Source organism: Marmota marmota, unplaced genomic scaffold, assembly GCF_001458135.2.
Source record: "Marmota marmota marmota unplaced genomic scaffold, marMar, whole genome shotgun sequence".
NCBI classification, from domain to species: domain Eukaryota; kingdom Metazoa; phylum Chordata; class Mammalia; order Rodentia; family Sciuridae; genus Marmota; species Marmota marmota.
The window spans coordinates 21,337,962-21,362,840 of NW_025999990.1; the positions used below are offsets into that span (position 1 = coordinate 21,337,962).

General features: G+C 39.7%; 1 protein-coding gene across 1 annotated transcript in view; it reads left to right on the plus strand.

Moving 5' to 3' along the window:
* Positions 1–655: 655 nt before the first annotated feature.
* Epg5 (ectopic P-granules 5 autophagy tethering factor) overlaps positions 656–24,879 on the plus strand; it is a 98,440-nt gene continuing 74,216 nt past the window's right edge. The window contains exons 1-7 of the mRNA XM_048806289.1: positions 656–1,152; positions 14,255–15,205; positions 16,439–16,682; positions 18,047–18,183; positions 19,438–19,545; positions 20,465–20,538; positions 22,849–22,954. Of these exons, the coding sequence (XP_048662246.1) occupies positions 1,090–1,152; positions 14,255–15,205; positions 16,439–16,682; positions 18,047–18,183; positions 19,438–19,545; positions 20,465–20,538; positions 22,849–22,954 (1,683 nt within the window). The 5' untranslated portion in view covers positions 656–1,089. The remainder of the gene's footprint in view (positions 1,153–14,254; positions 15,206–16,438; positions 16,683–18,046; positions 18,184–19,437; positions 19,546–20,464; positions 20,539–22,848; positions 22,955–24,879) is intronic.

A 24,879-nucleotide genomic window follows, 5' to 3' on the forward strand; every position in this document is an offset into this window, starting at 1 on the left:
AACCCTGCCCTTGAGGAGCTCACATTCTAAGAGGACTGCCAAGCACTAATAATAAACATAAAAACAAATTCTATAGAATTTTAAGAGGTACTAAATGCTTAGGAAAAGAGAAATCATAGAGCTAGGAGAAAGAGATGGGCCCCAATTTTTCACCTTTGGAATTTTCAAATGAAGCGAAGTATGTAAAGTGTACAATATACTTTTTAGAAAAATTTTTTTTGGGTTGTAGATGAACACAATATTTTATTTATTTTTATGTGGTGCTGAAGATCGAACCCAGTGCATCACACATGCAAGGTAAGCGCTCTACCACTGAGCTACAACCCTAGCCAGAAAATATACAATGTACTTTTATGAGTCTTATTTGTTTTATTTATGTTCTTTTTGGAGGATATGTCTTTTTTCCAGCCTGGAATTTCTATGGCAATGATAATGAATAAATACCATTTATTGAGATGCCTGTCGCTGTAGATACCTTTCGCAATTAGCCCATTGAATCCTCCTGACATCTCAAAAGGCAAGTATTACCATTCCCCCTTTTCTAAGAGCAAATTTAAGTGCACTCCCAATGGACATCAACGTTTCTTTCCTGGAGTGCAGTGAAGAGATTTTAAGTTATTTAACTGGATCTGATTATTTCAGGATAAAAAAAGAGATTGACAAGCGCCCTCCTCCGACTTCTTAAAGTCAACCAGGGCGAAGTACGCGAGAGCACCTGGGTTCCAAAGAGATCCTGGTTTCTTTGAGCCTGGTGAACACAGCGGACTCTCAGGCCAGAGAGTTTACAGCTAAGGTCCAGAACGGCCACAGTACGCGTGCGCAGGAAGGAGCCGGAGCCGGCGCAGGCTTGCCAGAACAGTGGGTGGAGCCTATGCAAGAGGAAGGGGGCGGGGCCATTCTCTCCCAGCGCAAAGGCGTCCCAGACTGGTTTGTCCCACGTTGCGGCCCTTAGAGCCTCGGAGTTGCTGCCTCCTGCCTGGGAGTGGTGGAGATTAAATCATGTGACAGCGGGGACGCCGGAACTGGCCCGGCTGTGTGAAGAACAGGGCTTTGATAAAAACAAACGGCGGCGGCGTCTTGGCTGTGTCTATGGCCGAGGCGGTGAAGCCCCAGCGCCGGGCCAAGGCCAAGGCCAGCCGGACTAAAACCAAGGTGAGGAGCCGTGCCTCCCTCCGGAGGCACCGGCAGTGCGCTGCCGCCTTTCTTTCCCTTGGGCCTCTCCAGCCAACTCTACTCCCATTCCTTGAGCCTCTGCATCCTTCGCTTCCAGCATCTGATCCCACCATTCATTGACACCGGCCCTGCACCTCCATTCCTCCTCAGCTCCGCCTGCCACACTGTCAGGAGCCCACTTCGCCTTCTCCCTCCTCTGATCTTACCCAGCTCTTGCTTTTCTGCTCTCTTCTTGACTTTTCTCACCAGGGTTTGGATTCCTGCTGTGAAACACCTCCCCACCCCCTTTTAATTGCATCTTATTTATTTCATTTTATTTTTTTGTAACGTGGGATTTTTGTTAGTCTCTCCTTGCACAAAGAGGAGAGAGACCTCTCCTCCACACTGAGACGGTATCCTCTGTCTGAGCTTTATGGGTAGCGACAGATTATAAAATAGACTGTGATGATGTGTCAGTCCTCTTCACTTTCAAAATTGAGGGTGGTACTGCTGTTTCTTCTTATCCCAGTTGTTTATGATGGACTAGAAATTAACCCCAGGCAGGACTCACATAGTAGGAACTTATTTGGGTTTTTCGAGTTTCCTGGTTTAGACTACCTCTGCTATTAATGTAGTTTTAAGTTGATTTGTTCTGTTTTTAGGTGTAAGTTTGGATTTTCATTTTGTCCCTATATATTTTTTTACACTGAATAGATTAAATGCGACTCCTAGATGGCCGGACCTAGGTAATTTGGCTTACCTGAAGCAATTTATATAAACGAAGCAAAGAGGATGATATTACAACTACAGAAAATTTTCTTTCCAAGTAGTGGGTGATGTTCCAGAGCAGGTGTAACTTAAGCATGATGCCATAATCTGATCCTCCCCACCCCATGGGAACAGGGTTTTAACAAGGTTTTTCATGGTTATCTTATTTACTGAAAATGACTTATGTGGATCACTCTCATTGTGATGTCTTCTTAAAAGTTGTAGTGGAATTAGGCACATCAGTGCATCCAGGTCTGTCAGGAGTCACTCACTGAGAAAGCCATTTTGGTACCTAATTTTAGAAATACTTTAAAGAGAAATAACTTTACATTGTAGTAGATTGGTAGAGAACTATCTACACATAAAAGAAAGAGAAAACTTATTGACCAGGCATGCATAAAGTCCCTGAAATTAAAATAGAGTAAGTAGTACATATGAACATCAGTTGTCTATAGAGAGTAGAATCTAAAATCTTAATATCTATGCTTTTTTCTCCTCAAGTAAATGATGAAACTAAATCATAGATGGTTTAAATGATAGTCCAGAGTCATTCAGTAAGCATGGAACTCAAGGTAAGTCAGAAATTCTGACTCTCAATCAGTAGCTTAATAATTATTTCATATCATATGTCTAGATGTCTCTATTTGTAGAACATTATAAATGCTTAAGACGATCAGTAAAGAGGTTTCTCAAGTTATTTTGTTTAAAACAATTTCTAAATTAAAAAAATTGAAAACTGTCTACTTTTGAATCCCTCCACAAAAGCCAATTGCTTATTTTATTGACATATTTCCTAGACAAACTTTCAATAGATTGTTTTCTTAACTGTTTATGAAGAGGAGATGGGCGCAGTGGCATATGCCGGTAATTCCAGTGACTAGGAAGGCTGAGGCAGGAGGATGGCAATTTATTGAGGCCCACAAGCAATTTAGTGATATCCTGTCTCAAAATAAAAAATAAAAAGGGCCGGAGATGTAGCTCAGTGGTTAAGCACCCCTGGGTTTAATCCCCAGTATAAAAAAAAAAATGAGGAGTAGCAGGTGTGATAGTGCATGCCTGTAATCCCAACAACTGGGAAAACTGAGGCAGGAGCATAGCAAGTTTAAGGTCAGCCTGGGCAACTTTGTAAAATCCTGTCTCAAAATGAAATTAAAGGGGGGCTGTGGATGTAGCTCAGTGGCATAGTACCCCTGGGTTCAATCTCCAGTACTGCAAAAACAAAATAATAATAAAGAGACCTTCATTTCAGAGGCATTTTTTCAAACCAGAAATCATTGTTACATACTCTTTCCTCATCCTGTAAATCTAATTAGTCACTAAATATTATCAGTTGTATTTCCCAAATATTCTTTTTATTCTGCCTATTCCTCTCTGTTCTAACTACCATGACCCTTTTCCAAAGAGGATTTCTGCTGAATTAATCTCTTCACACTCATTCTTGCTGCCCATTCTCTAAACAAGCTTGTTTGATCAAAAATTTTCCTAGGTTTCCCATCTCCCAGGGGTTAGAGTTAAAAGCATTAAAGCCATGCATGATCTGGCCTTCTTCCTCCTTAGCTTTAGTTCTATTACCACTCTCTTTTGATTCTCAACCATATGATCCTTTCCTGCTGCAGGGCCTTTGCACATTCTGTTTTTTCTTCCCTGACACCCTAATTCTAGACCCTCTTCATGTAGCCAACTAATGCTCATTTATGATGTCTCAGTTTAAATACTTACTCAGAGAAGCTTTTCCTCAGCCGATTCTCATGTTACTCTCTCCTTCAGTAACACTTTACCCCCCTTCTGTGTCCTTCATCTCACTTGTAGTTACTTTGCCACATTTATCTTCTCCTTTCTATTGTGAACTAACTGAGGGAGGGACCTGTCTTGTTCCCAGTACCCTTCACAACTCCTGAAGTCACTTGATAATTTGTGTGTGTGTTGGGGGTGGGGCTGGGTGTTTAATCCAGGGCTGCTCTACTGTTTGAGCTATACCCCTGATACCCAATTAATTTTGAGATGGGGTCTTGCTAAATTACTGAGGTTGGCCTTGAATTTGCCATCCTCCTGTCTCAGAGTCCCAAAGTGCTGGGATTACAGAGGTGCACCACCATGCCTGGTGAACAATGTTTGTAGAATGAAGAAATAAATGCCAGAATTGAAGTATACTTCTAACCTTTGTCACTCAATTTCACTCTAGTAAATTTCCTCTGATGGTATAAGAAAACAAATAGAAAAAGTCCACCACCAGCAAGACCCTCTTCCTTGTCAATTTAAGAAAACTAACTCTTCTTTTAGAATAAGATGCCTTTCTTAATGCTGATTGTGGTTCATCGTTGTTTTATAGTCCTTTATTAATGAAACCTTTCCATCTGTGATACAATTTGGCCACTGTTTACAGAGCTATAAAGTAGCTTCAAAGCACAGCTCAAGTGTATAGTGTCATGTGCTATTGTGTTTAGTTTGAGTGGCTTCTGGGTTTTACCCAGCTGCTGATCTACATTCGTCAATGTTAATCATCTGGTAGGTGACCTCATGCACTACATTGCCTTTAGGTGTATGGTGTTTTTCACCTGGTACCTTAAAGATAACATTAGATAATGTTCTAATAACATTTTCATTTCAGTATCATTCTTTGCTAAAACATCCCCCAACTCTGAGGACCCTGACTTCCTTGATCTTGGTGAATTTTGTGTCAGGAAAAGAAAATTCTTAGATTTGAACTTTAGTCTTCAGGAGTAGCAGATTTCATAATTATAGAAAGTATTTTTACAGTTAATATTAAATTCTGAATACCAACAACTCATTAATAGTAAGAGCATCTAGTAATTGCTAAGGAGTGACTGAGAGGTTTCCTGGAAAGCTGGTAGCAGACACCAGAAGATCATTAAATCCCCATCCCTTTGCTCCCTGCTTAGGCATTGAATTCTACCTCTGGTCCCTCCCCACTATGAGGGGATATGAGACTGAATTGGGGCATGCTGTGTAGTATGACTTAGTTTATTATGTGTCTCCTAATGTCCATTCACATGTTAAGCAGTTGTTGATCATCTGTTGTGTCCCAGAAATGATTTTAGGCACTTGGAGTAAAAAAAGAGAAAGAACCCAAAGAACTGGCCTTCATGAAGCTTCTATTCTTGAGGGAGAAGACAGACAAAAAGCAAAGCAAAACAAAACAAAACCTCATAAAAATTAAAATATACCAGGGCTGGGGATGTAGCTCAGTGGTAGAGTGCTTGTCCCATATGTGTGTGTGTGTGTGTGTGTATGTATACACATGCACATATACTTGTATATGTGTATATATGTGCATATATAGTATACATCACATTAGTAGGTGTAAATGCTGTGGAGAAAAGAAAAGAACAGGGTAAAGAGTTGGGGAGTACAGGTGAGGAAGTAGGATGGGATACAGTTTTAAATAGGCAGGGTAGGTCTTACTGAAGGTGACTTTTAAGTGAAGGTGTGTAAGAGATAAGAGATTTTGTCATGTGGGTTATGCATGTGAGTATTTCAGCAGAGGGAACAGCTGGAGTAAAGTTGTTACACGGTCGGGGGAGTGATGGCGATTGAGGTCAGAAGGATATAGGTCCTTGTCAGGAACAGAATCACCCTAAGTTTTGAGCAGACGAGGGATGTGACCTCATTTAAAGCTCTCAGGGATCACTGTGTTTTCTTTGCTGAGAATGGGTTGTAAGGGCTGGGGTAGAAGTACAGAGACCATCCAAGAGACTTGAAGCCAGCCAGGCAAGAGGGAATGATAACTTGGACCAGGGTAATAGTAGCTAAGGTGCAAGGAAGTGTTTCAAATCTGAGAGGCAAGAGGATTTGCTGAGGTTTGGCTGTGGCATGTGAGAAGAAACTGTCGGGAACACAGAGGGTAGAACAGGTTTTTCTGGGAAGCTTAGATGTGTTTTGGATGTGTTAATTTTCGGCATTCACCAGGAGAGTAGGGTTGGGTATGTGAATTTTACCAGAGAGAGCTTCAGGCTGAATAAAGAGATTTGCAAGTCATTAGCAAATCGATGATATTTAAAGCCAGAATCTGAATTAGGTCATTTGGAGAATGATTATAGTTAAAAACGTGACAAGAACTGAACTCAGGGACACTCCTATTTTAAGAGGTTGGGGAGAAGAGGTGCAGCCATCCTGGTAGGATGTGTTCCTGGTACCCTCTACTGAGAGTGTAGTGCCCTAGAAGCTGAGCGAAGAAAGTGTGGGAAGGAGGAGGGAGAGATCAGGCAAGCCAGATGCTGCTGATATAGGAAGTTAAGATTAGTAAGGGCAGCACTGGAGAAGTGGCAGCCCAGGAGGAGGAGTGTTCAGAGTGAAGTGTGTGGTCCCCATTCTCTGCAAGCTTTCCTACTTGGTAGCTTTCTTGTGTATCCCAAAAGGAGCTGGTGAAATTTGTCTGAGAGCATTGATGTCTGAGAGCATTGATGTGATAGTAGTAGTACTAGAGTGTCCACCCCTGCTCCCTGCTTCTTTTTGTACCAGGGATTGAACTCAGGGGCACTCAACCACTGAGCCACATCCCGAGCCCTATTTGTATTTTATTTAGAGACAGGGTCTCACTGAGTTGCTTAGTGCCTTGCTGTTGCTGAGGCTGGCTTTGAACTCGTGATCTTCCTGTCTCAGCCTCCTGAGCCACTGGAATTACAGGCATGCACCACCACACATTGCCTCTTCCCCTTTTTCTTTTCTTTTCATTTTTTAAAATACTGTCTTTAAATTTTTTTTTTGTAATTATAGATGGAGAGAATGCCTTTATTTTATTTGTTTAATTTTATGTGGTACTGAGGATCGAACCCAATGCCTCACACATGCTAGGCAAGTGCTCTACCACTGAGCTACAGCGACCCCCCCCCCCCCCCCCGCCCCNAGAGGCGTATAAAGGCAACCTATGTTTTTATCAGTGTCAACAATGTCACAATAACCATCCTTACACACAATCGAACCTCATTTTCAGATCTGTTCTGTGCCAGGCATTGTGCTAAGTCTTATGATAAAGGCATGAATGGTAGGCAGACTCTGCCCTTAAAATAATTTAGTTATAAGTATACTGTAAAATTGAACCATCATGTTGGTGAAGAAATACCTCATTGTTTTTAAGGAAGGAGTTGTAGTTCTACTTAATGCAGTTTGATGCAAGTAATAAATAGAAACTTCTCATTTGTTTTTCAGAATTTAAAAATAACTTTTAAAAATGATTACTTACAGGGCTGTGGATATAGCTCAGTTGGTAGAATGCTTTCCTTGCATGCATAAGGCCCTGGGTTCAATTCCCAGTGCCACAAAAACAAAAATAAAAAGAAAGAAAGAAAGAAAAAAGAGCTGAGGGTGTGGCTCAGTGGTAGAGCGCTCTGGGTTCGATCCCCAGCAACAACAACAACAACAACAAAATAAATAAATAAAAATGATAACTAATGACTACTTTTCTCATTGCTCACAAAAGTATGTATCAGTGTATACACTTCACACACAGAAATGTACGCCCCAGAAATGAGATGGCCAGCATTCCATGTGTTGGAGATAACTGTTGTTTAACAGTCTGTATGTTCTTCTTTAGCTCCCTGCCCCCATACACTTATATGCCAAGGTGTATTTAACTATGTTAAGAATGTTTTTTTATGTTTATCCTTGTCTCTTCTACTTCTATATTGTTTCCTGATTGTTCTTTCTCCTGTCAAATGACTTTTAAATTGTTTCTTTACCTGTATGTAACTTATGTGGAGGTCAGATGTAAAGAAGGCTAACACAGGAGAATATCGAGTTCAAAGCCATCCTCAGTAACTTAGTGAGGGCCTAAGCAATTTAGCAAGACCCTATCTACAAAATAAATAAATGTACTTATTTAGTACATAAATATTGCTGGGGATGTGGCTTAGTAGTTAAGTGCTCCTGAGTTTAATCCCTGATACCAAGAAAAAGTAAAGAAATATAGATTCTTCTTAATATCCTTGGTCATTTTTAGTTATAAGAAATGTCTTTTGCTTAGAATTATATAAGTATGGATTTGTGAACAGGTGGTTTGATAATACATTGAGTTGATACATATAGAGTTGGGATTTTATTTCACAGTTTATGATGATTATTATATATAATGTGTCCTATATCATTATCTGTTCTTAAGAAGGCAAAATAACTGGAGGCAGGTTTTCTTTTTTAAAAAAAATTTTAATGAAATACAATTTTACATTTTAAGTATAAAAATAGATTTCCACTTCAGAATGAAAGTTCTTTGTTTTGAATTTATTGAATCTTCTTTGTGCTTTCTGGAAAATCATATAAAAATGAACTTCTAAATGTGCCATAGAACATGGTTGATGTAAATATTTGTTGGATAATTCAATAATTTCATTATCCTAGAATGCCAGTACCTGGGACAGAGTCCAGCATGAGTAGGTAGTTATGAATTACAGGTCATTGCTATTATCTTAACTATTTACTGAATACAGTGTCAAAAATCAGTAGTAGATAGGTTTCAAAGAGACCTAAAATAAGTCCATGTCATGTAGATACTTGTGTTGTATTTGGGGAGTCAGAATATAAAGATAAATAACCACATGGGATATTGCAGGACCTGGGCCTGATGGTAAGGACCTGTTGCAGAAATTCCAAGGGAAGCCTGTATGGAAAGGTTTCTCTTGGGACAGAATCATAGCTGAGTCATTGAGGGCACTCAGTGCCAGAGTTGATTTGACCGTTTTTGTTTTTCAGAGTGGTGTTCTAGGGAGACCAGTCTTACAATTGTATTTGGGATGAGTTGCGGTAGAGCAGAGGCTGGAGGCTTGGAGACCATTCAGGATCTGTTTCCCTTTTTGTTCTTTGGAAAAGTAGAGTGAGCCACAGGGAGTCCTCATCATCACTCTGGAGGCACTAATGTTTGATGAAGATCATAGCAAATCCCCTTACTTTCCCTGTGTACTCCAGAGGTCATGTCCCTATCCCTGGGATCTCTGAAGGAGCAGAGTCAGGTCTTTGTCATCTGCTTAGATAGTTGTGCTTCCTGCAGTTGCCCATCCCCCTGCTATCTGTCTCCCTTGGGCTGACAGATCCATTCTTTGAATCAAAGGAATCTCCTTTTCCTGACCTTGTGTCCTGGGGCACCTCTGGTTTAATCCCCTCCTTAGACTAACTTCCTTAACTGAGGCCAAGGTGGAGTTTTCTTTGTTTCTGCTTTTGAAAGAAGTGAGTTCCACCCTCTGGGGAAATAAAAACCTAAACAAAGACTTCTGTGTTTTTCCAGGTAGAGTAGTAGGGTTAGAAAAAAATCTCTTTCTTGCTTGTCTAATTGCCTTACTGTTGCTATCAGTATGGTTATGATTATTCCCAGGAAGGTAGAGTTGCACTCTGAGGGTTAGGGAGATGGGAAGAAGTTGAAATTGTGGGGGCATCCCTGGAGCTGGGGAGAGGACGCAGCGGGGTGGGGCTGGAGTGAAGTGGTAGGGGGCCAGAGGGAAGGTAAAACTGCCTGAGGGACAGGCTAGGGGAGAAACCTTGGGGTGGCCTTGGAATTAGGGAGGTGTAGTTTTCCATACCAGAATTTTGTGACCCATCTTGTGACAGCCTCCAGGTCCCCGCCTTCTCTGTTTTTTTTTTTTTTTCCTTTAGTGTTAGTGTTTAACACCCTAAATAAAACTCCATCTGTTCAACATTTTACTCTATGCTTGCTTACTTTTCATTCACTTCTTAACTCACTTTGTTTATAACAGATTTGTTGAGATAAAATTCACTGTACTGTAAATTGGCCTGGTGGAAGTTCCTATTCAGCTGGTTTTGGAGTCACAGGGTGCAGCCAGCGCAGCCCTGCTCTCCATAGTGGCCACCTCATGTTTCATTCATTCCACCAGCAGTGTAGGAGGGTTTTAAATGTTCTGAATCTTTGCCAACATTTCCTTTTATTTGACTTTTTACAATAGTTGTCCTATATCTTGTTTTTTTTTTTTTTTTAGAGAGACGGAGAGAGAGAATTTTCTATTATTTAATTTTCAGTTTTTGGCGGACACAACATCTTTGTTTGTATGTGGTGCTGAGGATCGAACCCAGGCCGCATGTATGCCAGGCGAGCATGCTACCGCTTGAGCCACATCCCCAGCCCTATCTTGTGGTTTTGATTTGCTTTTCTCTATTGGTTAATAATGTTGAGTGCCTTTTTATATGCCATTGACATATCCTCTTTGAAGAAGTACCTATTCAGATCCTTTTACCATTTTATTTTGTTGGAACTCAGGATTGAATCCAGAGGCACTTTATCACTGAGCCACATCCCCATCCCTTTTTATTTTTTATTTTGAGACAAGGCCTCACAGTTTCTTAGAAGCTTGCTAAGTTGTTGAGGCTGGCTTCAAACTTGTGGTCCTCTTGCCTTAGCCCCCCAAGTTGCTGGAATTATGGGTGTGTGCCACTGCGCCCGGCTCTTTTCCCATTTTAAAGCTGGGTTTTATATCTTTATTACTGAGTTATAAGAATTCTTTGTATACTTAAAATATAAAGTTTTATTTGATTTGCAAACATCATCTCCTATTCTGTTGGACTGTTTCCTTTGCTTTCCTTTTAAAGTCAGACAGGAGACAAATCTCCTCTTCCTCTTCCTTTTTCTTTCTTTCTTTTTGGCTGGTGTTGCTGGGGATTAAACTCAGGGCCTTATGCACGAGGCAAGTGTTTTACCACTCAGCTACATCCTTAACTCTGGTCTGTGAATCTTTTTGATTAAGTTTTATCTGTAAGTCAGGAATCCAAAGTCATCCTTTTGCAATGAGAATACCAAGTTTCTCTAGCTCTGTTTGTTAAAAGGACTATTCTTTTCCTATTGAATGATCTTGACACTCTTGTTAAAAGTTAATTGACCATAAATGCAAGGCTTTCTTTCTGGACTTTCAGTTCTGTTCTGTTCATCTGCTTGTTTGTCCATATACTAGCACTACACCATTTTCATTGCTGTAGCTTTGTAGTAGGTTTCTTTTGTTTGTTTGGTACTTGGATTGAATCCAGGGGTGCTTAATCATTGAGCCACATCCCCAGCCCCTTTTATATTTTATTGAATAATAATTAACAGGGTCTTGCTAAATTGCTTAGGGCCTCGATAAGTTGCTGGTTACTGAGGCTGGCTTTGAACTCGATTCCTTCCTGCCTCAGCCTCCTGAACTGCTGGAATTACAGGTGTACGCCACTATGCTTGGCTCTAGTAGGTTTTGGCAAAGTATAAATTCTCCAACTTTTTTTTTTCAAGATTTTTGGGTCTATTCTGGCTTCCTTGCATTTCTGTGTGAATTTTAAGGATCAGCTTGTCAATTTCTTAAAAGAAGGCAGCTAGGATTTTGCAAGGAAGTGTGTTAAGTTTGTAGATGGACTTGAGGAGTATTGCCATCTTAATATTGCAAAAGACGTGAACTGCCTTTCCATTTAAGTATTCTTTAATTCCTTTCAATAATGTTTTGTAATTTCTGAGTACAAATATACTTTTGTTCAATTTATCCTCAAGTACTTGATTTTTTTGTGTTATTGAGAGTGAAATTTTTCTATTAATTTTATTTTCTAATTGTCCCAGTTACTAAAATTGGCCTCTGCCCTGATCAGTACACCAACATTTCTTGCACTCTAATAACCATTTTCCCTTCTAATTTTTTTCTTTTTGACCTCCCAGTCTGAGAAACTTATTTTTTTAATAAGTGTATTAAACATCACACTTGACAAAGTGAGCCAGCCTCCTTTTTCATTTTCTAATTAACACTCATATTTTCCTATTACTTGTGATTTTAGACAGCTTAACCAACTGATTTGTATCAGACACACATTGTATGGCTGATGTCTGAATCTAATATCCAGACGTTCACAGGGTGGAGTGAAGTAATTTTGGAGAGGCACTTTCAGTCTTGAATCATTACACTTGTAAATGTTTGGCAACTTTGGTCATTTTAGCAGACTGACCTCAAATTCCATTTCAAAAACATTTATCTTTTTTCCTAACATAGAAAGGCCCTACTTTTTTGACTGTTCACCTGTCAATTTTTTTTTTGTTGTTGTTGTTGTTGTTGAACATTCAGAGCACGACAATACAAAATCATTAACATTATGCTGGACACATTTGCACACACATGTAATGCCAGCAACATGGGAGGTTGCAGCAGAAGGATGGCATGTTTGTGGCCAGCCTGAGAAACTTAGTGAGACCCTATCTTAAAAAATAAAGCCAGGCACAGTGTATACACTGGTAATCTCAGCAGCTTGGGAGGCTGTGGCAGGAGGATCACAGTTTTAAAGCCAGTTTTAGCAACTTGGTGAAGCCCTAAACAATTCAAATATAAAAAAGAGCAGGAGTGTGGCTCAGTGGTGGAACACTCCGGGGTTCAATCTTTAGTACCAAAAACAAAACAAAATACTGACAACTTGTATAACTCTCTTCCTTAAAATTTCATAGCCAAAGGAAGATTTGAGTAATTTTAGTCAGGTTTTTAGTTTGTTTGAATGTAGCAACTTTTTTTTAACAGTTACTTCACATTTTTCCATAATTTTTTCTTGTTAGTCAGCTGGGCCTCCTATGTTACCTAGTTGGTGTGTTAATGCTGGAGATATTTTTTTAAACCATTGTTTTATTTTTTCAATGGTTAACATTTTTATGTTTTTTGGAGATAATTTTGGTCTTAGTGGAGAGTTGTAAATATAATACAGAGAGTCCATATGCTTTTTACACAGCATTCACTTGGGTTATTATCTTATATCACCGAATATTCTATAGCATAGAACATTTATCAAAACCAAGATATTAACTTTAGTGCAATATAGACACATTTGGATTTAAAAAATATATCCACTAAAGTCCTTTTTCTGTTCCAGGATTCAGTCCAGGATCTCAAATTGTGTTTGGTTGTTTTATCTCTAATTGCCTCTATTCTCCGACCGTTACTCAGTCTTATCTTTCATGACCGTAACACTTAAGTTATTTTGTAGATTGTCCCTTAGCTTGGGTTTTCATCTGGTATTTTCTCATGATAGATTGAGATTGTAGTAGGACATCACTGAAGCAATAGTCCTTCTTGGGATGTTTTATCAGTGAATATCTAATGGTATTACGTATTACTAGTGATGCTAACCTTGGTTATTTGGTTAAGTTTTTGTTTGCCAGAGTTTTCTATTGAAATATACCATTTTCCCTTTGTAATCACTAAATATTTGGGAGGAGATGCTTTGAGGATATGCAAATGACCTGTTCCTGGTTAAGCTCTTGCTTACTCACTTTAACATCCATTGGTCCATCTTGCAATTACTACCATTGCTATGGTTTGGACATGGTTTTATGTGTTGGAAGTTTGGTCCCTACGTGGTGATATGGGAGGTGATGCAACCTTTAAGAGGTAGGACCTAGTAGGGTATCCTTGGTGTAGTTTTTGTGGGACCCTGGTTGTTAATTAAGAGAAGGTTGTTATAAAAGGAGTGAGCCTGGCTCTGGCTTCTGGCTCACCACGTGATCTTTTGCTCTTGCTGGGGCTCCTGTTATGTGATGAGCCAGTGTGAGGTTCTCACCAGATCCAGTTTCATGCTTTTGAAGGTCTAAAACTGTCAGTTAAATAAATTATAATTACCTACTCTCTCATATTTTATTAAAGCAGTGGAAAATGGACTAATATAACCATGGTGTTCTAATGGTGATTTTCTTTTCCTTTTTTTATGGTGTTGGAGATCAAACCTAGGGTCTCACACATGCTAGGCAGTTGCTGTACCATTGAGCTTATACTTTCATTCCCTAATGGTCTTTTCCTATTTTTTTTGCATTTCTTCTATGTTTATTGATTTCTTCTATATTTATTGGAGTTCTTCTATATGGAAGAGCTTCACTTCCCACCAGTTTTGTTTACATATTTATTTATCCAGGTAATTATGTCAGTATGGGCTCATGGATATTTATTTTATTCTGTAGGTTGTAATCTAATACTGTGGTTGTTTGATTTGGTGCTTGAGTGGTCTGAGCCCTTCTGGTTGAGTTTGGAGTTAATATGTTTATGAAGATGAAGACAAACATATTGGTGGCCTAAGATAGTTGGAGACTATTTTGTTTTACTTAACCTCTAGCAGAATGGTGGACAATCCAGTTAAGACTTTCTTCTTTCATGTTTGGATCATAATTTGCGGCTTATTTTGATAGCTTTCTTTTCGGATTAAATTAGTGAATCTCCAAATTCAACTCACTCAAAATTAGGTAATATAAAAAATGAAATACATCCATTATGAAATGAATTTAGAATCTGTTTGTTAAATGATAAAATTTAGATTTTATTTTAGGCTTCAAAATTCCTTACACTAAGCACATCAATTATTGTTATAAATTATTTTACATTATAAATCTTGCTTTTAGGAAAAGAAGAAATATGAAACCTTTCGGACGGAGGAGTCTGATGAAATCTCTCTTCCAAAAACCTCCAGAGACCAGGAAATCCCTACTCTAGCTTGTGAATTCAAAGGAGACCATCTAAAGGTGTTAACTGAATCCCAGCTCAATAGTGATGCCAGTGGACAAAATGAAAGTGAAATGTTTGATGTACCTCTCACCTCCTTGACTCTAGGTAATGAAGGATCCCTGACATGTAACACACAGTCCCTTGAAGAAGGGGAAGAGTCCAGAACTTACATCAGGGATGACAATGATGAAATCAGGCTGAAGGTGAACTCAGGAGACAATGTTGGAACTAAAGTAGAAACCCCCAAGAGTGTTACAGAAGTAGAGGAAAACACGTTGGTACCATGTGGACCTTCAGAAAGCACACTGCAGTCTGATTTTTCCTGTACTCATCAGGAAGTAGAAAATATACAAATCAGAGAAACTCAGAATAGGAAAGAAGATAAACAAGCCCTGGGCTGTTCTTCAGAGATGCTTCAAAGTGTTGGTCTTCAGAGTTCTTATGAAGCCAGAGAAGTGTCTCAGCTACCCAGAGTGAAGAAACTGTATCCCCAGTTGCCAACCGAAATTGCTGGAGAGGTGCCAGCTTTGGTGGCAGTGAAACCCTTACTTTGTAGTGAGAGACTCTACCCAGAACTTCCATCTCAGCCAGAACTGGTACCATTTACTAAAGAACAGCTGAAAATCTTGGAGCCTGGTTCATGGCTAGAGAATGTTGAGTCATATTTAGAAGAATTTGACAGCTTGGCTCATCAGGACAGGCATGAATTTTATGAGTTACTTTTGAACTATTCACGATGTAGGAAGCAGTTGCTGCTGGCTGAAGCTGAGCTACTTACTCTGACGTCTGATTGCCAAAATGCTAAAAGCCGACTCTGGCACTTTAAGGAGGAACAGCTGTCTGTACAGGTATTTTACCTACTGTTCTGTACAGCTTTCAAGAGCCTGGGGAATTTGCAGTGGACCTGCTATTCTTTTGATGCCATCCGGGCCTGCAGTCTACTCATGCTGATCCTGTCTTAACCCAGAGTGTTGATAATACAGGGATCACAAGGTCACATACTACAGGGACAGATGTATAACCTGTGGGAGTGAAGCTGACTGAGTGGGACAGTGGTTACTGGGAAAGCTTGTGCCTGGTCTCAAGGGGGCAGCTGTCCTGGAGTTCTAGTTGATTGTAGCTATGAGAGTGTGATGGTCCAAGATTGCCACATCTTCACGATTTTACCAGAAAAGCTAGAAACCCACATTTTTGTGTGAAGGATCCTAATTGGCAGTGTTGGCACTTGACTAAACACATGCACATACATGCAGTCTAAGCCACGGCAAATCATGTGTCCAGGTCAGATTCAGCCCATGGACCATTAGTTTGAGATCTTTGACATAATCCCATGAACATTCAATGGGTGGAGAATATCAGGCTTGAGAGGAGCTGAGAACAGGGAAGTCCATTAGATGTAACCCTTTGGAGTCCAAGGTGTCCATAAGAAAGCCATTTCATAGTCACCTTGGAGAGATGGCAAGGAAGAGAAGACCACTCCACTCTTGACAAGCTTGACTTTGGAGGGAAGCAGGAGGAGGTACTAGGGGAGAAACAGGTGATTTCCCATTCCATAGCCCTCATTCACTGGGAGACTTGGGTAACTTTCTTTGAGGATAGGAAGGAGACTGTGGAGAGAGAAGCATTTGGAAATATTGAAAAAGAAAGGGTAGAAACAAGAACACAGCTGGAGGAGTTAGTATTGAAGAAGGAGGGTGGTTTCTTTTGAACACAAAGAAGAATGGGGCTAGATCCAGAGAGAGTTTGAGGTCAAGGGGACATCACATTGACTTCAATGTTCATTAAATAGAAGGTAAGATCATGTGAGAGTCTTAGGGACAGGCTCTATTGTTTTCTTGCACTTTTCCCCACTGACTTCTTAGGGTTACTCTGTCCGTCTCTGAACTCGTCATTGCTTTATACTCTTTGACAGATGGTCGTGTATTTGTTTGTGTTATTTTTTACACAGTATCGTTGTACCTGCACCACCATTATGAACTCTTTGAAAATGGTGCTGAAGCCTGTGTATCTTCTGCCTGCTGCCTGATTGCTTCGAATGCAGAGTAACAGTTTTCATATTTTACCCTTTAACCCACTGGTAGGGTATCTGTGCAGATCAAGTGAAAGTTTCCGGCTATCATCGCTACCAGAGAGTAGAGATGAATGAAAACGCACTGGGGGAGCTGAAGAAGCTATTTGATGCCAAATGTGAGCACCTCCACCAGACCCTGGCCCTTCATTCTTACACTTCTGTGCTCTCAAGGTTGCAAGTGGAGTCTTACATCTACTCATTGCTCAATAGCTCAGCTGTTCTGAGGTCCTTAGCAGTTCACCAGCAAGGCCGAGGTGTGTAAGTACTGGAGATCTCGCTCTTTCTTAGGTTCTAAAATGGAAAAAAGAACTGAGGAGTACAACCTGGTTGAACTGTGTGCTGATTGGTCTTAACAAGGAGGCATTTGCACTTGCAGTTTTATCTTGCCGCCTCCGGTGTAGGATGGAGACCTGTCTTAATGATATTTCTTGGGAGCAGGGCTAGGCCTCCCTTCCCCATGGCTGTCTTTCTCTGCTTCTCTGGGAGGCTAGAAAGCTCCCTCTCTACCAGTAATGTCTCTTGTGGTTCTAATCTAGTGCTTGTTATCAAGTGGAGTCCAAATAGAGCTTGATTCTAAAACTAATACTTTTTTCATTCTGTCTCTTCCACTTTGTTTTTGCTTGTCCAGTTTATTGGGTTGTTTTATTTAATTTTTAGCAGAGGATATATAATGTTCTGAATTTTTCATCTTATGTTAGGTTTTAAAAAATTAGCCATAGCCATATGATATATTAAGCATTAAATATGCTTATTGAGTTATGTAGTTTTTGTTGGGATGCCAAGAGCTGGGGGTAGGCCAGAGATCTGCTGGTTTTTAAATAGGAACTAATACATTTTGGGAGAGTTGAGTTTCCTTTGCTTTGAAATACTCAACTACTTAGTAGAAATTTTTAAATATCTTTTTTTTTTCTTTTTTTGGTGATGTGGAGATTGAACCCAGGGCCTTGCTCATCCTAGACAAGTGCTCTGCTACTGAGCTGAAGCCCCAGCCCTGAAATTAAGATCTTTTTTCATTTTGCTTTTATTAGTGCATTATAGTTATCCATATAGGTGGGTTCATTTTGACAAATTTAATTTAATTGACCCTATTTCAGTCCCCAGTGTCCCTGCTTCCCTTTTCTCTCTCTCATTCCCCTTCTTCTACTCTACTGGTCTTCCTTTTATTCATTTTTAAAATTCATTTTAATTGGTGCTTTATAGATATACATAAAGGTGGAATTCACTGTTTATCTATGCACATAGTTTAATTTTGTCAGATTTTATTGAGCATTTCCTCCTCTCCTGTTCCTCCTCCTTCCCTCTCAATCCTTCTATGCCACAGGTGTTCCCTATATCTTTATGATATCCAGCCTACCCCCACTCCTGTTCTGCTTTTTACCCTTAATTTCTTGCCCCCTGCCCTTTGCTCTAGCTTTTACATATGAGAGAGAACACTGACCCTTGATTTTTTGAGTCTGGTTTATGAAATTAAGATATTTTGATAGAATTTTTTCTTTGGATTTTTATCTGAATCAAATATTTTAAATAGTTTGGTTTGTTTTAAGCAAAGATACCAAAAATTTCTTCCCATAAAATGCCATTCATGTGGGACTCATTTAATTCTCTCTTTAATTTATAGCTTCTAAACAGATAGACAGCGTTCCTTCTGATCTGTGTCAGTTGAAGGAGTGTATTAGTGTCTTATTCATGTTCACCAGGAGAGTAAATGAAGATACTCAGTTCCATGAGGATATTCTTCTCTGGCTGCAGAAATTGGTAAGGGAACAGAAATAGACACAACAATCTTTATTTTATTTCCCTAATAACTTTTCTTTAATCATGACACGTGGTAATAAGTATTTATCTAGTGCATTATTGAGCATTTTTTTCTCTCTCATAAATGTGGTAATAAGTATTTATCTAGTGCATTATTGAGCATTTTTTTCATATATATATGTGTGTGTATGTATGTATATATATATATATATATATATATATATATATAAAATTATTATTATTTTTTTTTGTGGTGCTGGGAATTGAACCCAGGGCCTTGTGCATTCAAGGCAAGCACTCTACCAACTGAGTTCTAATCCCAGTCCCCTGTAGCTAATTCTTTTTGACATTGTATGTTTAAAATTGAAGTCATACTTAAATAACTTGTTATTTTTTTTGGTACTGGGGATTGAACCCAGGGGTCCTGTGCTGTTGAGCTGCATATCTGGCCCTTTATTATTATTTTGAGACAAGGTCTTGCTAGGTTGCCCAGGCTGGCCTTGAACTTGTGATCCTCCTGCTTCAGCCTCTTAAATAGCTGGGTTTCAGGTATGCACCATTGAAGTGGCTTAAAAAACTTCAAGAGGAAAAAAAAAAAAAACCTTCAAGAGAAAGAAGTGTATCAGGATTTGGAGCATTTAGGAATGATGTTAGGTTTATTACAGAGGGAGTGGGTATTCGTTAATTGATTCTCTTTTTCAATGGGGCTGGCTGCCTTGTGTATGGGTTTTTTAGGTTCATTCTAGAATTCTTGAAATTGAGGTGATGTTCCAAGCATATATATTTGGTTTTGAGAAACTATTACCAACTAAGAATAGATTAAATGACTTGACGTACATCAATTCACATGTGGCCAGGAATGTTAGTGATTTTTAATTTGCCAGAAAATAAAAATTAGACTGCATGGAAACTACTTAGGATGTTTTTATCATGGTGCTTATAGATTCATTGGCCTCTGGGAGAAACTCACTCAATAGTCTATCTTATGACTGGCTACTCTTTAAAGATTGCATGTACTTAGAGGCTGGGAATGTGGCTCAAGCGGTAACGAGCTTGCCTGGCATACGCAGTGCTGGGTTTGATCCTCAACGCCACATAAAAATAAAAAATAAAGACATTGTGTCCACCTAAAACTAAAAAATAAATATTAAAAAAAAAAAGATTGCGTGTACTTTAACATTGGGTGAATAACTTTGCTAGAGCTCTAGATGAATTTTTTTAAACTAGTGAAGCCATGAGTCCTTTCTTGTTTAGGTATCAGTGTTACAAAAAGTTGGCTGTCCTGGAGATCACCTCTTTCTCCTGAACCATATTCTTCGATGCCCAGCTGGAGTTAGTAAGTGGGCTGTTCCTTTCATCCAGGTATGATGTATGCCTCCTGATGCTGAGGGAGTGGGAAGGGGTCTTCTTAGACATTTTTTTCCTGAAGAAACTGCTTTAAAAGGCTATTTAGAGTTATTTATATTTAAAATAAAAATTTTAAAATAGTATATACTTGAAGGAGTTATTATGCCAAAACTTCTTGGGTCACCCACAGTTGATGTAGTTGTGATGGAATTGCAAAAGTTCAGTTGTAGCCTGGCTTGGTAGCATCAGTAGTGGTTAATTCTGTAAAACTCTTGTGCAGAAAGCATTTCAGAACTATCTTTTCTGTTGTACTCCATGCAGCTTCTTGCATTAATCCATATCACACCCTATCCTAGTTGGTGCAGGTCAAACAGAAGTCACCAGCATACTAGCAGAGATCTCAGGCTTGTGTAATCAACCCTCACTTACTTAGGAGTTAAACGTTCAGTTTATACTTTCTCCTCTCAGCTGCTTGCCTTTGGGTCATTTTATTGCTCATTGCAATAAAATGGGTAGATGGGTAGGAGCCAAAATGTATGGCAAGTTCAACTTGTCTATATTTCCTTTCCTTAAGTATTCCTAGTGGCAAGAAGTCTGAATCTTTTTAAAGAGAAGGAGGATTTTTTTTTGCATTTGTTTTGTGTCTCTTTGGATTGGAATAGTGACAAAGAATGTGGGGAAGGAATGGGTCAGCCTTAACAACTTCCAACATCCCATGTTGTTACAGCTATTTGATTCAGCTGCTCAGCTTCTTTCCTCTGAGCACAGCTGAGATGGTGCCATAACCCGTGAGCTGTGTCTGTTCTCGTGGATTGGGTGCCAGTTTCAGTTTTGTTCTCTTGACAGCAGCTTCATTGTTAGAGTGCTTGTGAACTAAGATTATGAACACTTGAATTGATTTTCTACAGTATGCTTTTTCCTTTTCCCATTTCAGATCAAAGTGTTGAATAACCCATCAGGGGTCTTTCATTTTATGCAGTCGCTTGCCCTACTGATGTCTCCTGTCAAGTAAGTGTGGAAGAACTTTGTGAAGTAGAAATTGAAAGGCTCCTTTCTGTCAAAAGACTGGCTTCCTTATCTGTCCAGATGCAAAGAAGAACTGCTAAGAGAAGTGTTAGCCTAGAACTTAACATTGCAGATTTTATTTGGGTTTGATGCCCATGGCCCCAAAATGACCCTTTTAACTGCTTATTAACCTTTTTTGGGTTCTTCTTTTGAGTGAGTTTTTCTCTTGTATGTGTCATTGTGAAAGGTCCACAGACTTTAAAAGAGATGATATATTCCTTAGAAGAAGATCTTGTGTGGGGGTGGGGGGGCACACACAAGAGATAAATGCCAAATTGGGTTGCTGCAGCAGAAACATTGAGACTAGAGCTGAGTGGAGTAGTCAAAGAGGGTTCCATGGTGGATGAGCTAAGTTGAAAGAATAGGTTGGTTTTCACTGGGAGATCTGTAAGTGAGGAGAACACTGTGAGCAAAGGCCCCTGGTCTTGTGATTGTACAGAGGACAGGCAGATCAGCTGGGCTGGGGTGAAGGCATGTGCAAGAGAAGATAATAAAAGGTAAATAACTGGGGGGCTGGGGCTGTAGCTCAGTGGCAGAGTGCTTGCCTTGCATGTGAGAGGCCCTGGGTTTGATCCTTAGCATGGCATAAAAAAATAAATAAAATGAAGGCATGATGTTCATCTGCAACTACAGTTTTTTTTAAAGGTAAATAGCTGGAGGTGGAGGTTGGAAGATAGAAGACTTTGAAATTAAGACTGAGGAATCTAGATTCAGTGTGGTCTGTCCTTTGTAGCAAGGAGGATTTTTGAGTAGGACTAAGAGCTGTATCTGAGGAAGATTAGGATGGACAGGAGTCAGAAGAAAAGTATGTGCTTCTGCTTAATTGGGTGGTTATAGACATCTGGCTCTGGGACTCAACCCACCACCATGGAGGTGTCCTTGTGTAGGTGGCCTTGAGCAGTGTTACTACTACCTGCTCTTGAGTCCTGGAAAGCCTACCTCTCTCTAGGTCTGCATCAGGGTCATGGCAGTGTGACAGAGGAGGGAAACCTAAAGGGCATCTTCCTGGGAGAGAATTTACTAGCTGATTAAACAAAGAATGTGGGGAAGGAATGAGTTAGCCATAACAACTTCCAAGTCCAGGTGACCGGGAGGGTGTAGGCAGCACTAACAGAAAATACAGAAACAGAGCTAGTTTCTAGGGACAAAAATTTGAGGTCATTGATGTGTACAGGTGGATATGAACAAGTACTTCATACTGTGGGTGGCTGGAGTCCAGGACTGGAGCTTGTCCTATTGAAAGGCCAGCACTAGGGGTGTGGAGCTGCAAGTTGTGAGAGAAAGGTTTCGTTGAAGAGGACTGAGTGAATATGCAGAGAGAGGAACAAGGGACTGAGGAGAAGAAAAGTTTTGGTTAATCTTGCTCCTCAAATGCAGCCAGCAGCCTGGGGAAGCCCAACTTTGTCTCTCACTGCCTACATGGGGGGCTGCTTCTGTATGTGGTAGTATGTTTTGGCACACAGGTGTTTCTGCATTTTTGTGTACTTTTGGGCCCTAAACAAGTTTGTAGGTTACCTGAGTGTTACCCTTTTGTGTTCAGTAAGGCATGTTTCCGACATGCATTTCCCTGGCAGCACTTTTAAGCCTGGTTTGAGTGGAGGTGCTGCAGCAGGCTTTCTGAACTGTGAGTTATGCTGCTGTAACTGCTCTTCTGCAATTGCTCATCATTGCTAATTTAGAATGGTTGTGGTGTCTCTACCAAAATCAGTGAAGTTTTAGTTTTTTTTTTGTGTGTGTGTGTGGTACTGGGAATGGGATCCAGGACTTCATGCCTCCTAGGCTAGTGCCCTGCCATTGATCTACACCCCCTTTCCTTTTTAAATTTTTATTTTGAGACAGGGTCTTGCTAAGTTGTTGAGGCTGGCCTTGAACTTGTGGTCTTCCTGCTCCGACCTCCTTAGTAGCTGGGATTACAGGCGTGTCCCTTTTGCCTGGTGGGTTTCAGTGTCTTTGATTATCAGCAGGTCTTATTTCTCATTGACTAATTTAAACTGTTTGAAGATTAGGTTAGGCTGCTGGGGTGTGGCTCAGTGGTAGAGTGCTTGTCTCCCATATGTGAGGCACTGGGTTTGATCCTCAGCACCACATAAAAGTAAATAAACAAAATAAAGATACTGCATCCATGTATAACTAAAAATATTTAAAAAAAATTAAGTTAATGCCAAGAGTTCTTTAGGGTATAAAGATGATCCAGAATGTACTTGTGGAGCTTTCTATGTTTATGTGATTGGAATAATTTCCATTGTCCTCTAGAAATCGAGCAGAGTTCATGTGCCACATGAAGCCCAGTGAGTGGAAGTCATCCTCTTCAGGGCCTGCATCTGGGACCTGGACACTCGTGGATGAGGGAGGAGAAGAGGTAACCATGTCTGCATTATTTTAATTCATCATTTTTGAATTCTTTTGTGCTAGAAATAAGCACTTTTCACATATTATTTAATTCTCCCAACAACCCTGTGAGGTAAGTACTGTTGTGATCCTCATTTTACAGATGGGGAAACTGAGGTGCATGTGGTAAAGTAACTCATCCCAGATTGAATGGTCATTAAATATGGAGCCTCCAGAGCCAGTGCTTTGAGCCCATGTACTGTACCTTCATTCTTCTCTAGAGTATCCTTCTGTTTGGATAGGAAGATCTGGAACCTGGAAATGAAATAGAGCCAGACTATGTGAAATTCATGTTAGAATTTTCTTGTATATAGTAACTGGTTCTTGGAGTTGGGAAGTTTTGCTTACAGATAATCTTGAGTCTGAATAATGAAGAGCTAAGACTCTAACTTATTATAGACAGCCTATCCAGATCTTCTCATGCGAAGGGCAGAAACTAGTTTTCTATGTTTGATGAGATTTTAAGGATCAAAATTCAGCTTCTTGAGATAATGCTTGTTAAGTTTTCATTCTGCTGTATGCATCCTTAGTGTATGTGTGAGGAATTTTTACTCCAGCTAATTTTCAGCTCTAGTGCTTCTTTGTGGTCTGAATCCTGATTTGGTGTTCTTACGTAGTAGGTCCATTGACCAGATTTACTAAATCCGTCTTTAGAGGGAGACAGGTCTACAGTGTACAATTCTCAGAATGAGAGCCATGGCAGCTGGGGATTGCGAGTGTATGTCCTCAGGTGCTCATTCAGAATGGGACTCCCCACCGTCTTCACAGTTGTTTGATTCCTGAAACTTGTAGCTGGTAGTGGTAGGTAATGTAGATGGTTACAAACACCTTTGCTAGAGACTGAAAAATCTTCTTCAAGAGGCTTCCCAGGAGCTGGTACAAATTAGTCTTTTAAGGAGTGGAGTAGAAAAAAAATTTTATATATATATATATATATATATATATATATATATACACACACACACACACACACACACATATATATATTTATAATATATAATTGTATATATTAATATTATTCTAGAGTGTTCTTTCTTAAAAGAGTAGTCTTCTTTTCTGATAGGTTTCCTGAATTTAATCTCAGAGACAGATAATGATTAAGGACCCTGCATTAATAGTTGGTTAGAACTCACTAAATGTTGAGTGAATTCAGGAATTTGTGGAGTCTATGAGAAAGTTTTGTTTAATCAGAAAAGGCTGTAGGGAGGAAGGCTCTCTGGATCATCCATAGCAGTGGTTTTTATATACTAGCTCTGTATTAGAATCACAGTCAACTTGTAAACTTTGCTCAGACCCACACTAAGACATCCAGATGTTTTAGAGCTTGCATGGTGATTATTGTATACTGCCAGAGTTGAGATCTGTTCTATGTAGAGTTTCTGAGGCTCTTATTTGTTAGCCATTTTGGACACTGTACTAGTCTGTTTTGTGATACTATAATGAAATACTTGAGGCAAGCTAGTTTTATTTAAAAACAGGTTGGAGTTTTGGAGGCTCAGTTTTGGAGGCTCAGATATCCCCTACTCTGTGTGAGCACTGTTATTTTTATCCTGCTGTCAGTAGCACTAATTGACAGCCGACTTAAGTCATCTGTAACAAATGTTAATTGTTCCCCATAAGTGTGTGAGTATTGCTGTAGACCTTGATTTTGGGAGAAAGAGAATTGTAGCTAAAATAATTTGAACTCTACTACTCGGTTCTTAAATTGATGTTGTCAAAGCACTGAGCCATGCCGTAAGGTCCCTATCTGGAGGAATTCTTTTTGGTCTTCTTTGGGATGAAAATTTAATGAGAGCTCTTTCAGCCTCTGGAGGATGGATATAACCCAGATACATATAAAATTATGCTTGTAATTTCAGAAGATTTACAGGCTACCTGTGAAATTGAGCCTGTAAC